The 19,337-nt window shown below is 40.8% G+C and overlaps 1 protein-coding gene across 1 annotated transcript in view; it reads left to right on the top strand.

Annotated features, from left to right (window-relative positions):
• LOC116994716 (ADP-ribose glycohydrolase MACROD2-like) overlaps positions 1-19,337 on the top strand; it is a 266,839-nt gene that overhangs the window by 215,730 nt on the left and 31,772 nt on the right. The window contains exons 8-10 of the mRNA XM_033056620.1: positions 6,236-6,313; positions 6,911-6,985; positions 7,480-7,572. Of these exons, the coding sequence (XP_032912511.1) occupies positions 6,236-6,313; positions 6,911-6,985; positions 7,480-7,572 (246 nt within the window). The remainder of the gene's footprint in view (positions 1-6,235; positions 6,314-6,910; positions 6,986-7,479; positions 7,573-19,337) is intronic.

Genomic DNA, 19,337 nt, shown 5'->3' with positions numbered 1-19,337 from the left:
GAAGGATTCCTGTGAAAGCAAACTGGCTAACATAAGCTAGTTGGCAGGGTTTGGGGTTTTTAACCAGGGATGTCAGCACCACCATCTAACCAGCCACTTACTCTCTTAACAACTTCCACAAAGTTCACTTCAAGCTGTTCATAATGTGGGTTATTCACTTCTTCACATTTAGTCTGACCTGAGTTGTGCATCCAGATGGGTCCAGCCCCTGAGCCAGTCAAGAGGTGTTTCTGCTTCACTAGTACTGGCATCTGCAATAGTGAACACTAATCCACCTACCTGGTTTATTTAAATCCTCCTTATTTTTGAATATTAGCTGACCTGGAGCCATTCAGCTGTGCTCCCATCAGCCCAGTGAGATCCTGCTCTTTCATCTCCTCCCTCCAGTCCTTACCTTTAGACAAGCTCTAACCTGCCCCTTATGTCAGGAGAAAGATGCCCACCGTTTTTATACCAGCTGCACCTGGAATTTCTCATGTGGACAGAAGGTGAGATGCCCTTCTGTCAGCTTGAAGCACAAACAGGTGGAAGAAGTATTTGGTGGATCCCACCTGCAGAGATGAACTGTTTGGTCTATTACCTGAAAACTTGATTAATTATCTCTACAAGTTATTGCACCTAAAAAGATCTGGTTTACCAAACATTTTAAACTTGGCCTCCAATAAATCTAATCTGTTATATAGTTTGATTTAAATGAAATCTTAGTGGATATAAAAATAACATTTTAAAGTAAAGGTTCAAGAATCTCTTCCTAACTTCTCATAAATCATCATTTTATAGTACTTCATTTTAACATATTTTGCTCAGTTTATGAGACAAAAGAATACCCTAATCATGTGGCAATCTCCATGCACACCATTACCTGTAATTGTAGATGTCTCCTTAATTTCTTTCACTCTGGAAATATTCCAGTCATTTATCACAGTATCATGTTAAAAAAAATTAAAATGTACTGAACCTGTTTCTTTCCTAATGACCTGCATTTTCCCTCTTTGATCTTCTTACAGCTCCCTAAAACATGGTAATTTATCTATGCCATGTACAGGACCCAGCTGTTTTGCACATTAGAAACTACTCAGTAAATAAGCCGTACAGAAAGTAGTTGGGGAAGTGAATTTTAAAAGATCATTAAAACCACTTAACATTCAGTTCTTACCATCTCCTCTCTTCCTTAGCCTTTGCAAAATCATGTTTGAGCAGCATTGCCTTATACAGTCAAAAGAAAAAAGGAATGATATGGAAAAGCATGGGGATTTATGCAGGATTTAGACAAAATAGTGCCTGACTATTGGCAGGAAGGATAGGATTGATAGTTTACTGCAAGCTATGAGCTTTTCTTGGAGATGAATTCAACATAGAGTTGATAGGAGCAGTGAATATATTCATGGAGTATTCTGATCAGTTTATTTAAAGCCTAAATATTTTGTAAGCAGGTTCTTAAAGTCTGGGGCTAATTCCCAGGTGGATTCAAGCATGCAGTCCCACAAGACACTTGTTTCAATAAAATGGAGGGTACCAGAGACAAGCACTCCTGACATGAACACTGCCACTCCAGCCAGCAAGGAGGAATTTTGAGAGAACTAAGGGATGCTCAGATTTCAATGAGCACTTAAGCTCCTGATGTGCAGTAAATAAATGTGGTCTATCTTTGGCTTATTTATTCAATTAAATGTCCTGTTTGGTTCATTCATGTGTGCCTTTAGGAACTGTGCCCCAGTGTGGTATCAGAAACTGATTGTTTTTTCAGTTCTGACTGGAGGAGTGTTAACTTTTACAGTCCAAATTTGTACTTGCCCAAACTAAATAATGCCCAGTGTGTATGTCATCAAAAAGTTAAGCAGTGCTGTGCATGAAAGAATATCCTGGATTCTCTGGTATGACTTTACAGATAGTTGTGTTAGGAGAAGACCAACATTGTTTTATGCCATTTTTAAAAATCAGGGGAAGAGGAGGAAAACAAAGGCCTTAGGGACAGCCAGAGCTCTTGTAGACCCTGGAATCATACAGGACTGTCCCGGTTTAAAGGGACAGTATTACCAGGAAAAGGAAATTCAGGAACTCACAGGCACAACAAAAGGTATAGGTTGGGAATAACAGTTCTTTACTGATATATTTATAAGACAAACGAAAACAGCATCAGCTATATGAAAGAAAAAAAAAAAAAAAACCAGTGACAGAACAGAACGGAATTCAGTCCCAGTCCCTTTTTTCAGTCGCCGATGGCTCTCCAATGGAGCAGGGCAGGCGGCTTCTCAGTCGCGGCTGCTGCAGGGGCAGGGGAGGGGGCCAGGTGGCCTCATCGCCCCAGGTGGAAGAAAAAGGTGAGGAAGGAATTCTGCTCACCGTGGGCGTCCCAGTTCCCAGTTGTTCAGAGGAAAGCAGGAAGCTTTAGCAGTCCAAATCCAAGAAGCCTGATCCCAACAGGAGAAAAGGAACCTCTCTCCTCGAGTTCGGCCGGCGAGCTGTGTAGTTCTCCTACCCCCAGTGTCCTCTTACTTGCCGAAAACAAAAGCAGGACTCCACCTTTCCTTAATGGGGCCATCAGCTTGCTTCAGCTAGTCCTTTGTCTCCAGCTCTTAACGGCTAATAGGAGAGCCATCCCGGCTAGCTTAACATAATAATGGGAAAAATTTCTAAACCTCGCCAACCCACAACAAGGACTATAATATTTGGCTTATGTACAGTTGCACAAGGCTCCAAAGGGCTAAGTGAGCACAGAGGATCATCTGAGCCTGAGGAATACCACTATCCTCCTGAAAACTTGAACACAGAAAGTAGTGTTTACTGATCACTGCCTTAGGTTTTACACTTTCACTTTTGCTTGGCACAGATTTGCTTCATAAATCTGGGTTAATTCCTTAATTTTGTTCTTGTTAATCCTAAAAGAAAATCTGTCCTTGGACCTTTTGAATTTTTAGTGCAATATTTGGATTTGAAAAGAAGGAACCTTTGATATGGCCTTGACCTTAAGGATTTTGGAACTCAGAATCTGTGTGGTAAAACCAATCAAGACAGGTTCCTACTGCTGAAATACAACTGGGACACTCTTACAGCTAGGCAGTAACTTCTGTTCATTCTCTGTTCTTTTCAGAGACATGCCTTGCAAAGAACAACTTGCAAAAAATTATCATTGTCTATTACCTGGGATAATTTGGAATTCAGTGCAGTCAAATTGCTTTCTCAAACAATAGGAGCAACAGGACAGCTGTGTCTTAGTTTGAAGAACAGGCGTCTGCTAAGAAAGGCAGGAGCCTGTCTTTGAAATGGAGAATGTAAGCCCTCTCTAAATTGTTACAATTTTGAAATTAAGGGGCTTTCAGGCAAATATATGGGAATAGGAACAACAGTTCTTTACTAGGCAAATTAAAATAGAAATACACTATTATACAGAAAGAGTAAACCCAAAACACTGACAGAGTCAGAATACAACCTGACACAGTCAGGGTGTTGGTAGCAGTCCTGTTAAATGGTGGCTACATCCTCTTGCAGTGACAGATGTGGTTCAGTTGAAGCAGTGCTCCTGTAGAAGGGTGCAGTTTTCTTCCAAAGGTCCAGTGATGATGTGGAAAGGTCCAGTTTTCCTCTGGAGTCCAGTGGAAAAAAATGTTGGTGTTCCAAATCTCAGTTCTTATCTAGGTAGGAAATACTTGGCTCCTCCCCCAGCTGGAGTGTCTCCCAATGGGATGATGTAATTTTATCAGTCATGCAGTGGGACTCAACGGGCCACTAACAGCCAGTATCTTCCTGAAGGAAGGATGGATTGTGGAAAAGATAAAGATGACTGCCCCACCTGGTTTTAACAGATGGATTAGTAGCAGAAAGTATCTCCCACGAAGATGAAGATCACTGCCTTACTTGGTCTCAACAGATGGTGATAGCATAGATACTTTTTGGTTACATCCTGTATTGCAATTTCAAACAAGCTGTTTATGATAAAAATGAAAGTTTAACACAAGATTACAATTCCTTAAGAATAAAGTCCATGGGATGGACTGCCAGCTGTGCCAATAGGTGGGAATAGCAATGACACCTCTCTCTCTGTGATGCTGCACAACCAGTGGCAGCATGATAGGGCACATACGTTAGCCAGGCACAAGGCTTCTTAAAATCCATTAGCTGTCATTGGCCACTGCATGTAATTGTGCCAGTGATGCTGCAGATTGGTTTTGGCATTAAATTAGAGTCATTCCTCATTCTGGGAAAAAAGGTGGAACTAGTGAGCTGGGATTAAGGGTAGCAGTCTGGGAGTATGAAGTACTATGCAATAAGTGTGGGATAAGAGAGCTCTAAGGGAGTGATTGGGCAGAGCTGCTTGCATCTTCCCCTCTCAACACAGGTGGTACTACCCTTACCATCACTTTTGACTGCTTGAAGGGCTGTGTTTGGGCCTTGGCATCCTAGTACTCAAAGCAGAAGACTTCTGATTCCAGCTTTGCCAGTACACTTGCTTTTACAAGCATGCAGCTGTGTCATACAGAAAAATACATTATATTAGTATGGAGTTACAGGTAGTACAAATCTTGGCTCATCTGAAATCCTGAGAGCTTTATCAAAAACTTCAGCAAAGCCAGAATTTCCCTCAATGTGTTTCAAGTTTGTTCGAAAAATTCCCTATAGAATTTTTTGCTATTACCATTTATACCAAGAGATCCTTCTGGATTTTTTTTATTAAACTTGGAATTTGATAAAATTCTAATTTAGTTTTGGTCCAATTCAGGCTGATAAGGGTAATCCTTTGAACCTCATTGTACAATTTGGTATGAAAGATTGGTGCAGTGGTCTACCTGAGAAGAGTGAGTAGAAATTTAAATTAACAGTAGGGCAAAAAAAAGTGCAGCAAGTATAAAGTTTAGCAAATTGTACATCAGTGAGTTATTCTACATTCAAACTTGGGTTTTTTAAACTTACTCTCATGCCAAGAAAGAAGTAAGAAACTGTGCAGGTAATTAAATATTTGCCTTGGGGAATTACTTGCAGTTAATTAAAGCCACACGATTTCAGCACATACCCAAACTACAGATTATTACATTTGGATCAGATATTAGCAACCCAGCTTTCTACTTATCCATCAGAGATTATGTTTTGACACTTTCAGGAACAGGGTTTTACAGGGGCATCCTTGGGTATATTGTAAGATTTGCTCAGCTATGTTGTAGAGAGGGACCTTCCAGAATTTAAGCTGTAAAAACACTGTCATAATGTAATTTAGTATCACGTGCTGTAGATCTTTTGGCACCATCACTTACATTTTCCACTGAAAAGAATTTTAGAAAGCATCTCACATGGGAACACAGAAATGATTATGTCTTGCTGCTGTTATGACCTGGAGTGGACTTATCCTGTGGTTTGCACAATGTCAAGTTACATCAGCACTGGCTTTTAATGAGGCTCAAAGAGAGCTCTTTATCCAATGAAATCTGTGTGTGATGAGAATGAGCAAAACTAAATCGAGTGTCTGTGTTGCTGTGTTACCTGAATGCAGTGGAATTATCCATTATGTATTTTTTCATTGCCATGCAAAAACTGACTGTTTCCAGAAAATGCTGTTTGACACAACAAAATAATGCCCTGTGTTTATGAAGACCTCAGATAGCACAGCAATTGGACTTTCTGCCAAAATGTAATTTAAGCCTCACTGTGCCAGTGGTTCCAAGTATTGCTTTGGGCAGTTCATTTTGATAAAATGCCCCAAAAAAGTAAAGCACTCTTGGCCACAATAATGACCTTGGGAGTTTTGTCATCAAGTGACATGAGGCTAGGATTTGCACAGGGATTTATGGGATTTAATGTTTCTGGAAAGATTTAAAGTTTCTGGAAATCCAACCATGGGAAACTGTTATTCTAAATAAATAATAAATCACTTTATTTATCAAGTAAGTGGTTTGTGCTATTTCTCACAGATTTGTTCCTCTCCGGTCATTAGGAATAAAATTCTCGGTAGTGCTGCTGATTATTCTTATGCACCCTTCCTTGCCAGCTTCTGGTTTGAGGTTTGTACTGACAGCAAAAAACTGCTCAGTAAAGGTAGGGATTCTGAAATCAATTTGAATAATTGAAACCCACAAATATACTTCTGTAGTTTATAAGACTGTAGTTAAACAGATAGAAAATCAGCCAGTGTATCAAAATGCCAACTATGAAGCTGGCCCCTAAGAGCTCCTCTAACTGAAGTAACTACTTTTCCAGCATGGAAACTGCTTCAGGATTTATTTGTTTGTTTGTTTGTTTTCCTCAGATTCCCTGAAAGACTCCAAAGGCACGGAGAAGGGTGATTCAGTGCATCCTGTGGTGTGCGAACAAGATCAAGCCAAAGGTAAAGTTTTGTATCAAAGTTTTTAAAGACAGAGATAATGAATCAGTGTGAAACTTCAGTGCTTCCAGTGTGAGCACCCAGTGGGTTTCAGCCTGACTTCTGCCACCTTAAGTAAATGCTGTTGGGTAGTAGAGGTTATATGTCAGCCAGTGGTGGGGCAGTAATCCCTGGTGCTACTGGGAAAGTCACATCTCTAAATAGGTTTAGCCATACTGATCCTGGATGCATAGCATTGTTATGTCCTCCTGTGTTGCAGTTGTGGTTATGAAAGCCTGTGGGGTGTTTCTGTTCCTTCTGCTGACTGTCAAGTGTGAGTGCTTTACAAAAGCTCCTATGAGAAACAGAGTCAAGGCTGAGCTGCAAAAGAAGAAAAACTGTAAATGCTGCAGGTTTTGATCAGCTATTTAACTAACTTAATGCTTAGTATTGTTAAGTGATATTTTCTTACATAGAATGTGTTCGACATTGTTCACTTAATAGAAAAAAAAAACTGTGCTTGGCTTAGAATTACCGTGCTCTGTGTTCTGTTGTAATTAATTTAGCTTTGCCTGCTCACAGCGTCATCCTGATACCATTTTCTGTTTGTTGTATTAACAGGACAACAGGATGTTTCTGCTAATGAGGAGATAAAAACTGGGGCAGATTCCCAAGGCTCCTGCATGGAAATAGAAGGTACTCCTTGTGTCTTGAAATCAAAAAACAAGATTAACAAGCATAAACACTATCACAGAATCACGGAATCATAGAATGTCTGGGTTCGAAGGAACCTTAAAGATCATCTAGTTCCAACACCCCTGCCATGGGCAGGTACACCTTCTACTAGGCCAGGTTGCTCAAAGCTGCATCAAACCTGGCCTTCAAAATGTCAAGGGATGGAGCATGGACTGTGTGTGTCTCTGGGATTGCAGTGAGCCCCAGTGAAGACCCATGTTTGGAGTAGGCACATGGGATTTTGTGCTTAATCCCAGAAAGCTGAGTATCTTCAAGGCTTTGCTTTGGACTAGAGCCCCTTGGATTTCCTTGGACAGCTTTTTTATTTGTACTCATGGAGGAAAAGATCCTTTTCCTCTGGAGTGTTTTTAATGGCAGGGTCTCTAGTGGGTGTTAATCTTTTCATGTCCATTTTGAAAAGTCTTACTCTTCATCATTTTATCAAATTTATTCAGATCCACTGTTGAACCAAGAAGACACAGCAGAAGTTGAGATACCTTTGATTCTTGGTGCAGAGGAAAATGAAAAAGGAAAAGAAGAAGAAGGAGGTGAGCCTATTATAAAACAGGTGGAGACAAAAAATGCTGCAGGACTCATGTTACCCTTTTCTATTGTGAGGAAACATGGAAAGAGCACATGAAAGCACTCTTTTTCCCCCCTAAGAAAAAAATCTTTTTTGTCTTATCTTTGAGTGTAGTTTTGATATATTGGACTTGGATATGCATAGGAAATTAAGTGCAAAAAAGTATGCACTCTGGTTCAAAAGTGACATTTAAATATTCTTTTCATTTTTGGTTTTTTTGCATTTAAGCACCTAATGCTGATTAAACAACCCAATTTATGTGAATATAAGTATCCTTTTGATCACATTTGCTAGAAGCATTCAGAGTATTTAAAATAAATGAGTATGATAGTTATTTGTGAGGTCATTGATAGAGATTAAACTAAAGAGTAACTAAAACTAGTAATTCTAATGAAGAAAGCAATATTTGGAGTAAGAATGCAGAGTCTTCTGAAATAGTAATTTTTTTTATGGGAGTAGAGTATTTGAAACCTTGGGAATACTTTTGCAAGGAAATGTAAAAGTTAAATTGTTGGATGCTCCTGGGAACTCTGCAATCATCTCACCATTTGTAAAAGTACACATTTATATAAAAATAATTATTATGTAAATAAATCTGTACTTTTAAAGTAACTGCAAGTTAACCATATGGTCATTTGTAGAGCCCAAGGATGAATTTTACAGTTCCAAATTAAAATGCAGACATAATATTTATTGTAAATTCAGGTCAATACTAACTGTGTTTTCCTAATTATGAAGTCCTTCTCTCAGCCACATTGACACCAACTTAATTGCAAACCTGTTTTAGCAATATTGACAATTTTCTTCACTGCAAAGTCAGGTTAATAGAACCTCTCTGTTCATATACAGCGAAACAATATTTCTGTTCCTTTTGTTTTTTAAATTTTAATTGCCTATCCAAGTTGAGACTAATCACATCTCCTTGTTATCATTTATGATAATAGTATTGGTTTTGTGCTGTGTTAATGATGATGAAGGTAGAATTGATATAATACTTAGATTCAAATTCAGGTAAATGGTACCACCCTGCCTCAGTTCCAAACCCATGTTATGCAATACAGGCTCACTCTGACTGCAAATACCAATATTGATATGTTACTCTCCTCCAAAGAGAAATTATTAATGTATTATTTTATGCATCATCACAACTAAATTGGAATAAATGTACCTTCATTTTCTCCTCTTTACTAGTTAGTGTCCTCAACAGCTGGGGACTGATATTTAGTTCTTAGAAGAGAGACTGTATTTCAACATCTGTTCTACTTACTGTTAAAATATGCAATATTAAGGAAAAGCAGGTAATGTCAGAAGAGCATTGCTCTTGGCACCTTTCCTTTTTCAGCCCTTGATTTAAAAGTTTCTCAACTACTAAGTTTAAAAGTTTCTTAAATACTAAGTAACTAAAAAGTTCTTGCTAAATACTTTGGAACTTGTTCCTACCTGCAGTCTCAGATGATGATACTGTGCAGGATTAATCTGTTTCAAAGCTTGTTAAAGTCCATAGAAGGAGTGTCATCAATTTACAGTAATTTCACGAATACAAACCGCAGCAATTTGACAAAAATTTTGGTGGAAACCCGGAAGTGCAGCTAATAGTCGGGGGTGGCTAATATGTGAATAATTTTCTGACATTTACAACCCCAGACGTGCCAGCCAGGGCGCCGAGCCAAGCACCTGCCAGTAAAAGCCGGCATTCCGCGATTGTTACAGTGTTACTGTGTTGCCCTGGCTCCCTGCAGGCAGCACGGGGGGCGGGGAGAGAGGCGGGAGAGCTCTCTTCTTCCCTCCTCTGCCGCAGCCCAGGGGAGGACGGGTGGGGGGGGCGCACTGCCATTGCCGCGGCTCAGGGAGCCGACGGGGGCCCTGCGCCGCCATTGTCACGGCCCGGGGAGGACGGGGGGGGGGGCACCGCCATTGCCGCGGCCTGGGGAGGGGGGGAAGTGCGCGCCACCATTGCCGCGTCTCGGCGAGCCGACGGGAGCCATTGCCGCAGCTCGGGGAGGAGGCAGGGTGCTTTGTCCGCGCCACGGGCGCGGGAAAGCTCCGTCCCCCCCCCGCCGCCGCTGCTGTAGGAGCGGGGGAAGCTCCGTCCCTGCCTGCCACCGCGGGGCAGCGCCGACCCGGGGTGACCGAGCCCAGTGGCAGCGGTGGCCGGCCCCGAGCGGCAGCGCCGGGCTGGGCCACCTGGCCCCGTCAGCAGCCCCTAGCGGGCCGAGCCTGCACAGCCTTAGCTCAGCCAGCAAACCCCGCCCTCCCGCGGTTCTGTTACTAATTGCACGCGGGTCCTCGCTGCGAACGACAGAGCGGCTTATATTCGGGTGCGGCTTATTTATGGAGAAAAACCGAAATATTTGCGAACACCCAGAGATGCGGCTTATACTCAGTGCGGCTTGTATTCGTGAATTTACTGTAAGTGATCTTTTGGTAAGTTCCATGATAAGAGGAGATGTGTTGAGTCTGTGTGCAGGATAACAGCATAAATATTCTGTTCAGCTTCTTCCAAATGTACTGCCTTTGGCGTGGGGAAAATAAATGGGTGCCCTTGCAGAGCAGGAGTGGAGAAGGAAATAAAGCCTTTCCCTTCCCTTGTTTCATTCTTATGGGTAAAAGCACCCTCATAGCTCATCTTGCTAGATGCTTCTTGTTCTGGTGGGCACAAATTCTGCCACATAGGTTTTGAAAGTTTGTCATAAAGTGAAGTGGGTCTGGACAAAAAGAGGTAAAAAAATAAAACCAGATAAAATTCAGACTGATAAAATAAGATGTATTTCCCAATGAGAGACTCCTCTTAATGGAAAGAGATTACCTGGCATTAAAAAGAGATTTAATATGTGACATTATTTTATGTAACCCAAGTGGTACCTCCTAAGGTAATTCAGCTGAATGGTTTTCCAGAAGCACTCACAGTACATTTGATATAGGATGAAATACTGTATTTTTGTCTGAGAACATGGGAAAGAGGCTAATGTGGGACTGTTAGTCCTGTTAAACAGAAATTCATGGATCTTAAGTCAGTTTGACCCATTCTGGATCTATATGCATAGCCAAATGTAGCGACTACTAAATTCCAAACTATCTGGTCATTTGTAGAGCCCAAGGATGAATTTTACTGTTCCAAATTAAAATGCAGACATAATGTTTATTGTAAATTCAGGTCAATACTAACTGTGTTTTCCTAATTATGAAGTCCTTCTCTCAGCCACATTGACACCAACTTAATTGCAAACCTGTTTTAGCAATATTGACAATTTTCTTCACTGCAAAGTCAGGTGAGGTATTTTTTTGTGTGTTTTCAAACTCATCCCAGAGCAAAGGGTAGCACATAGCTGCCTCTTTCTTCTCTCTGTCTCTCTGGGAACATTAGATTCTTGGGAGTCGTCTGCAATCCCTTCAGTCTTCAGAACTGGAGCTGTGTAAGGTCCAGCGGAAGGACCAACAAAGTCCCTTTTTCCTTTTCCAACCTAAAGCTGTATTTCTGCTCAGTTACTGACTGAGGCTTTGAAGCGTGCTAGGAATTTCTTCAATGATGTGGTTTTTCGTGGAAAAAATGTCTGTTTCTTGCTGTTTTACACACGTGTCTCAGTTTACATGAACTTCTGACAAAACGTAGGTCATCTTCTGATTTAATTGCACAAATTTTTCTGCCAGCTCATGTCTGTGTTTTGGGGTCCTTTCTGTGTAGCTCATTTCACTTCACAGCTCCAGGGTCATGCTGTAGTGTGAATTCCCAAGGAGTCCCAGATCCTGGTGCTTTCAAGGTTCTGAGATGCTGGGAGCCCAGAGGAACGAAGAATCAAAATCTTGGCAGTCACACTACTATATCCCATTGCCAGCAGTAAGAACCAAGCCAGATTACCCTGAAGAATATAACAATGTGAGGCACTGTGTGTTTCATAAAAACCTGCCGTTGCTTTTTCCAAAGTCAGTAATAAAATATCACATGTGCCAATTTATTCCCTTTTTCCCTACTGTAACTTGAAGTTACATATTATGAGGGAGCAGCTGAAGAAAAAAGGCAAACTAAGATGCCTTTTTCATTTTTTTCCAACTACTATAATGCACTCATTCTGGTTCACAAAAGAATAATGAAAATCTGTGTTTCTTATAAGATTGGGGAATATTCTCAAATCCCTTTATTAAAAACCAGAGCAAGTGGTGATCACTGATCTATTTGCTGACTAGGTAAGTGCACACAGTTTTAACAGACCTTCTGGCAGTCCCTTTATATGTACACTTGGAAATAGTCCAGTTGTGTTGTAATGACCATGCACTCAGCACTTATTTGTCAGTTTAATCAGCACATTTATTCCACAACACAGTTTGCAGCACATGGAAGTAAATCCCATATTTGTGTGAATATGCAGCCAATTTCTCCTCTGAGCCCATTCTCCCTTCTGTCCTCTTATTTCCTCTCTCTTTCTATCTCCCTTCATCAAGACATTAAATATGATGGTTTCCCTCACTAATCACCCTTAGAAGTCATTTAACTCTTTGAAGGAGTAGGATTTCTGTCAGAGCACAAGGAAATGGACAGTTATTGCTGTTATTTCTCTGTTTTCTCTGTTTGGGCTGAAATATTTTGTCATCTTGTGCCATTTGGAACATAGTTTGAGCTTGACCTGCAATGTTTCTCCACATGAGAAACATATGAGACTGATAGGGTAGAATCCTCACTTTAACCATGAGGTTTGGGCTGGCTCAGGGGCAGGCTGGGGAAGTTTCCATCATTTCCATTTCCATGTCATTTCCTTTGTCAATCTTCTGATCAGTGCTTGTTTACTCTATATTTGAAGTCTGCCTAATTTCAAAGTAGAAATCTGGCAAGTTCTGTTCTAGCTAAACCCAGTTTTGCTCAACAGTCTTTGTAACACGAATAGCTGTAACCTGTAACTCTGTAGGCAACAATTTGTCCATTCTTCACTTGTCCATTTTGCTTCAGCAGGAATGATAATTTTAAGGCATAGTCTTGGAAAGAACTAAATACTGCAAAAGTGGGGAAAAGAGCTCTCATGTTTTATAGCTTCAGTCTCAGGCATTTATAGGATTTTGTATTCATTGGTACAGTCATAAATAATGTCAAAATAATGACTTTTATCAAACAGTCAAAAATTTCAAAATGACATTGTGGCTATAGAGAAATGAAAGAATTCTTGAGAAAGGTCTTTTTGGACAAATCTGGCATTTTTATTACTGATTCATGGCAATTTTACTGCTTACCCAAACTCCTTTAATTCTTCAAGTGGAGAGACATGAGACATTTAAGAAAAAAAATATATAAAAGTCTTCCCTAGAATCTTTAGATAGGTAATTTCAATTTTTTGGAAAGAAAATAACATTTTGGGTTGCTGTGGCTTCTGAAGATCTAGTACAAAGGCTTCAACTTCTTTTATTCAGTTGCTCTAAGAGGAGAGGAAGAAATATCCTGAACCATGTATAATGCATTTGATGTTTGATAAGAACCCATACTGAAGAGATCAGATGCCATTTTTTTGGGCCGTTACAGCATATTCAGACACTAAATATGAAATACATCTTTAAAATCCTATTCTAATAGACACTGATGTTTGGCAAAGAAAAAAAAATGTGCATCATTGGACCTTTTGCAGAAATGCTGGAAAGGCTGTGTAACCAGAAAGTTGCAAATGGGTATTTAAAGCTCTAAGCTATGCAGAGATATGGGCTGTTGGGAAGCAGTAGACTGGACTGTGGGAGGTGTGCAGAGAGATTAGGAATGGAAATCCTAAGAGGTGCCTCACTTTGTATGCCTTTATTTTCTTGAGAACTTGACAAAACTTCAGTGAGCTTTTCAGCTGCAGTATCAGTCAGTTGAGGAGATTTTGTGAGCAGATTATGTTTGCCAGCCCAATGTGCTGAATTTGTGGTGTTTGGTCTGTATCAAGCACTCTGCCCTCTTGAAGGCATTGTAGCTGTGGCAGAAAAGGAGATCCAAGTAATTTCTATGCCTCGTGGAAGTAGTCAGGTGAGGCTCACCTGCATCTTCTCTGCTCCACTTACACATTGCAGGCTGCAGAAGAGGAGTGGGGGCTCTGCCCACTGTCCTTGGGTTTATGTTGGTGTTTGGGCTTTGGCAGTTGTGAAGTAGGAGGTGTCCAGGCTCTTAGATCAGCAAAGAGGCTGCACAGATGGTTCAGGATGGGGCAGCAATTGGGATGCAGACCTCCTGTAGGGCTTTCCTGAGAGCACTTCCCTGAGGATGCTGTGCATTGGCAGTGTGGGTGGTTATTACACTGTCAGTAGCCTCCTCTAGATATTGATTTCAGTCTATTAAGGGGGAAAATTTCACGATTATAAGCCGCACCATTTTGACTAAAATTTTGGTCCAAACCCAGAAGTGCGGCTTATAATCAGGTGCGGCTTATATATGGACAAAGAACAAAAAGTTGCTGTTTTAGTTTGGAGGACGGGTGTCTGCTAAGAAAGGCAGGAGCTTCTCTTTGAAATGGAGAATGTAAACCCTCTCCCTCCAAATTATTATAATTTTGAAATAAAGGGGCTTTCAGGCAAAGATATGGGAATTAGGAATAACAGTTCTTTACTAGGGAAATTAAAATAGAAATACAGTGCTACAAAGAAACAAACTCCAAACTCTGACAAAGTCAGAGTACAACCTGACACCCCATCAGGCAGGGTGTTGGTAGCAGTCCCATTAAATGGTGACTGCATCCTCCTGCAGTGACAGATGTGATTCAGTTGAAGCAGTGGTCTTGTAGAAGGCGTACTTTCCCTCTGGAGGTCCAGTGGTGATGTGGAAAAATCTGGTTTCCCTCTGGAGTCTAGTGGAGAAAGGGGCTCCCTTAGTGTCCTAAAACCTCTGTTTTTATCTTGGTAAGAAATGTTAGGCTCATCCCCCTGGCCGGAGCAACTTCCAATGGGATGCAGTCATTTTATCAGTCCCACAGTGGGACTCAATGGGCCATTAGCAGAAAATGACTCCCTGGAGGAAGGATGGGTTGTGAAAAGATAAAGAACAATGCCCTGCCTGGTTTCAATGGATGGTCTATTAGCAGAATATCTGCTGTTGAGATAAGGATCACTGCCCCCACCCTCAACAGATGGTGCTAGAATAGATACCTTCTATCACACTCTGTATTGTAACCCAAGACAGTTGCTGACACCCAGACATGCAGCTTATAATCAAGTGCAGTTTATATATGGACAAAGAACAAAAAGTTGCCGACACCTCAAGCGCGGCTTATAATCAGGTGTGGCTTATAATTGTGAAATTACTATAATATTTATTTTCCTGCCACAGAAGGAATCTGTTTCTTTTCATTACTCTCCATATATCTGGTGCTAGCCTGAATGTACATAAAAAATAGGTGATGCAAGATTAATTTGAAGATTTAATTATTTTTCATCCCTTGTAAGGAAAAATAATTTTTTTTTCTGTGTGCTTTTCTAATAGGAAAGTAGAAAACATACGTATTTTTTCAGCTTAAATGTTTTGCTTGCTGTCACAGGCACTTTGTGTTACTGGACTTGATGGTAAGGGTAAAAGACAAAAAGCCAAAAGGAAAGAAAACAGGAAAACAACAATAAGGAATACTGTAACAATGATAGTGTTTAAGATTCATTATCTCTATTTGATTGTTTTCTTAATTTCATTTACAGTAAGCAGAATAGAAATAGTATTATGAATTGGCATTTTTTATTGCATTAAAAAATATAATCTCTCTGTTCTTGCTGGAAGTGTTGACAATGCAGCCTTTGTTTAGTTTAATTAACTTAGGTTACAGCACTGACTCAGCATTAAATCAAGTAAAAGAAGCTTTAGAATGCTTTTGCATACACAGAAAATAAAAAGAAAGAGAAGAAATTAAATCCTTGAAGATGCTGGAGGAGAAATTGGACATTTTTAATGAAATATATTGAAGTGCCATTTACATTTTGATTTTCCATGTTGGGAATGCCAAAAAATATAAAATCATGAAATCCAGTGATGATGTCTATCTTAGTCCTCATATATTTATAATAGTATTATATGATATTATATGGTTTTTACTTGTGAGCTACAAGTCTTGAAAAGCTTTAAGATACTGGTGATGCCCTTTTCACATTTGAAAACTGGGGAGATAATAGAATCTATATTCCGAATTGTGGGGTCCAAATCTACCAGGCTTTTGTTTTAGCTCACCTCTCCAGAGAGACAGCAGTGCCTTATGCAAACAAAACATGTATCTCTTTCAAACTGTCTCAAATTGCACCCAAGGAATGAGGAAAGGAATATGGGAGAGAGTCTGACATCTTAGAAACAGTTTCCTGTGGCATATTGAAGAAGTAGGACTTACTGGCCAAGGACTGCACTGTTACAGATGGCATCATAGCCAAAGCCAACAGTATTTCTGGAAATGAGTTTTAGCACTTCCAGAGATATGGCACCACTTTAACATACACTGTACAGCTACAGAGGTATCTGTTTGAACAGTGAGCTTAGCTCCTGTGTGCCACAGTAAGAAATTCAGTCTTAAATTAGAACAGGTCCAGCAGACCAAAAGAGTGCAGTTTCACCAGGAAACAATTTGATCCCTCCCCAGACAAATGTTATGTCTTTGTGCTGTCTTCTATAAAAGGAGTCTTCATTTTGTTAAGCACTGATGAATTTTAGATTCTTACCTCTTTTAATAAAGTTTGTTTATTATGGAATACACAAAGATCCAACTGAGCTGGCTCTGGAACTGGAAATGCTGTGCTCCCATTTGCTTGGGTTTTGGATGGATGTACTGCTTTGCCCAGGTTGTGGCACTATGTTATAGCTGTTTCAAAAACTCAAATGGCCACACACTTAGGGCAGCAGGGAGACAAACTGCATTTCATCAAGGAGTTTCATAAAATAGAGTGGAGTCCAGTCATAATTGTATAGAAACCACAGCCAGTGGGAGTGGAGAAGGTATGATCTGGAGAACTGTCTTCTTTTTCCAAGTATAGAACAGGAGGGAATTACAAGAAAACATCATATGCCCTAGGATTGAAAAATTTTGTGGCTTGTTCTTTGAGGAGTTTTCACTTCACTGTTTATTTCTGTAGTTTTGCCTAGTGCTGAAGTGAGGAGTAAAACTTGTTCTCTTATGAGAAGGGTGGCATTTACTCACTCTATACTGTCACGTGGATCAAGAGACACTTTTTGATTCTGCTCTGTTCTGTTGTCTCTTCTGTGTATTCACGCTTCTGGTTCTGCTAGTGAGTACACCTTGGCTTCATAGGTGTCCTTGCTTCTTGTGGTGGAGAGGGAGGCCAGAGCCTGCTACACATGAGGGGAAGTGTATGTACAGCCTTGTAAAGTAGAGGTTACTTTGCTAGGGCAGGACCCTAGCTGAGATTAAACCTTTCTCACTGCAGCTGACCCAGAGCAGGAAAAATCCCACCCAATCTCACTCAGATCTTTGAAGCATAATGCTTTCCTCTGGGTTTTCTCTTCCTTTTTTCTGAAATTTATTTCTAACTTCTCGGCAGCAGGTTTTCTGTCCCCTCACCTTTCCCTAATGTGATTGACAGGTGGGCATGCTTTTGAGGTCTTGCCATCTGGAACAGGTTTCCTCTGCTTGGTTGGCTTTTAGCACATTTTGCCTCCAGACGAGCGTGCAAGGTTGTCACCAGCATACCTGGCCCATAGTATCAATCCAAACAGCTCAAACTGACCTTGCCTCTACCTGGAATGATCTACCAGGGAGAAAGCTCTTCTTCCTACCTTTTTAGGACTGCACCTGAATCAGGAAGTAGTGTCATCTCAACATATTGGTGCAGAAATGCAGCTCTTTGGAACTTTCTGTTATTTCACAAAAAGCTCAGCATCTCTTTTTTGGGGTCTTGCAGGATCTCTGAGGGGCCTTTCCTGGAGTGTGTGCTGTGCATGTGCTCATAGCTGCCATTAAACCAGTGCTCTGAATGATGAACTGTGAGTTGGAGCTGCAGACAGTCTATGGGCAACTGCAAAAACACTTAGTTTTGTTAGAGAGATGCAAGAGAAACATGAAGAGTATGGAATGGTGTTTTTTTTTTACTTACCTGTACACATGCTTCAATGCTTATAATGTACTTACTTGATTAACACTGTACTTCACTGTAACAGTTGCCAATTATTTTCCTCCCAGGTTCAGACTTGTGACTTCTATCCTGAGTTCTAAAATCTATTGCTTTCTACAGCTAGCAAATTTAAAGCAAAAGATGACCTTCATTACTGTTCCACTGTTGCAGGGTCTTTACACTGAAACTTTGGGGTATATAAGCCCTTTGACTCATTATTCCTCTTTGTGGATGTAGATGTGCCTTTACTGTTTGTTTGTTCTGCAGTCATTGTGCCAGTAATCATTTCTACTGCAGAGGCCAAAACCACCTTTATTCCATTTACATAATCCTAAAACCTCTCAATACATTACTCGACAGCCCTTGAAAGACAGCATGTCTACACATTCAGCATTTTCTCTGTCAAGGAAATAAGCAGTCAATTACAGGTTATACCATTCTTACATGGACAGAAAAACTGGTTAAACTGTGTTCTGAATTTTGAGTAGGAAAAGTCAGTAGTCTCTCCTCTACTGCCCCCTGATTGCCGCTAACAATGGTGTATAGTCAGGGGGTCAGGATGGCAAATTCACTGTATCAGGGCCTAGAAAACATTGAGATTCCCAATTTGTGGCCAAATGCTATCACAGTTACGAGGTGTTTCATCAGGTAAAGACAACTGGATGTGTTTTCATGGTCTGTCAACCTGAAATACAGCACAAAGGTGTCAAATGAGAACAAATGGAGATATCTCAGGTGCTTCAAAAAAAAGATGTCGATATGCTGAAAAATCAATGCCTAACTCCAGCAGTTTGAGTCAAGGAAATTAGCTTGCCTGACTCTTCCTAGCTAGAAGCAAGATTAGTAGGAAGCTCACAGACTGAGCGGGGAGGTAGTCAGCACAGCTGGGTCTGAGCATCACCCCCTCTCTGGGGTGCTGGTACTTTAGTATGGTACATCCATCAACCCAGCTGGTCTGGAGAGGTCAGAAAACTGAGGAGGACTTGCTGTTATGAGTGCACAGCAGCTTCATTGCTTTTTGTTTGCTCTTTTCTGAGCATTGAAAGGTCTCCACAGGTGACACATTCTCATCAGTGCTGTCCCAGCAATGAAAGGGGCTTCCCGCATGGCTTGTCATGCAAGAATCTCTATGACACAAGGATCAGAGGTGGAACCTGTCCAGCATTAATTCTGATTTATTTCCAGCATGCTCTGATCAACAGGGTGTGAGGCCAGGGTAAGCAGTGGCATGGTCCCTCTCCCTCACTTGAGTTCAGATCTTCATTGCCCCAAGTTTTGCATGGCTACTGCCATCACACCTCAGTTAAGCCCTTGGCTCTTCTTGTGATCTCACCTCACAGATTCATGGTGTTTTGCTGTTATCCAGTACACAAAATTCTTCCTTTAGATACCAGGAGCTCCCGTCTGGTGCTCACATTGATCTAAACAACTGGAGAAAGACCAGAGCTGTGCTCTCATTTTCTGGGGCTTCCTCCTTGGGACAGCAGGTATTTTACAATTATCCTCACATGAGTGTAGCTAACAGCTTCCACACTCACCTTGGTCTGGTAAAACTGCCTCCTCTGTGGTTTTGGTTTATCTCTCTGTCTTCCAAAGCAGTAACTGTCCAGTGTGTGGTAGGTACAGCTATTGTGGTCTTTTTAAACCGTTGTCAATGTTTTTAATGCCTGTATCATCATAAATCTGCTT

The sequence above is a fragment of the Catharus ustulatus genome, chromosome 3 (assembly GCF_009819885.2).
Source record: "Catharus ustulatus isolate bCatUst1 chromosome 3, bCatUst1.pri.v2, whole genome shotgun sequence".
Taxonomy (NCBI): domain Eukaryota; kingdom Metazoa; phylum Chordata; class Aves; order Passeriformes; family Turdidae; genus Catharus; species Catharus ustulatus.
Note: the sequence above shows the minus strand (reverse complement) of the source record. Positions and strands in the feature narration are given on the sequence as shown.